A 218-nucleotide genomic window follows, 5' to 3' on the forward strand; every position below is an offset into this window, starting at 1 on the left:
AGCAACCTAAAATGCAGTCGGCATTTTGTTTTTCTACTTACCGTTAAAGCTGAAATCAGGTTTGGATTGCTGAAGTTGAACTCCCCACCAGAGTTTGGTATAAAGAAGTCCTTGTAGCTGTCATTCTTGAACCAGTTGTTCTCAGGGCTGACTTGTGATGGAACGAAGTCAGTCACCACATTCAGGCTGTTCTCCTTGGCAACCTGTAAGTTCAATCA

At 43.1% G+C, this 218-nt stretch overlaps 1 protein-coding gene across 1 annotated transcript in view; it reads right to left on the reverse strand.

Moving 5' to 3' along the window:
* LOC119593086 (4F2 cell-surface antigen heavy chain-like) overlaps window positions 1–218 on the reverse strand; it is a 6,011-nt gene that overhangs the window by 2,928 nt on the left and 2,865 nt on the right. Inside the window, exon 5 of the mRNA XM_037942010.1 lies at window positions 42–203. Within this exon, the coding sequence (XP_037797938.1) occupies window positions 42–203 (162 nt within the window). The remainder of the gene's footprint in view (window positions 1–41; window positions 204–218) is intronic.

This window comes from Penaeus monodon, chromosome 31, assembly GCF_015228065.2.
Source record: "Penaeus monodon isolate SGIC_2016 chromosome 31, NSTDA_Pmon_1, whole genome shotgun sequence".
Taxonomy (NCBI): Eukaryota; Metazoa; Arthropoda; class Malacostraca; order Decapoda; family Penaeidae; genus Penaeus; species Penaeus monodon.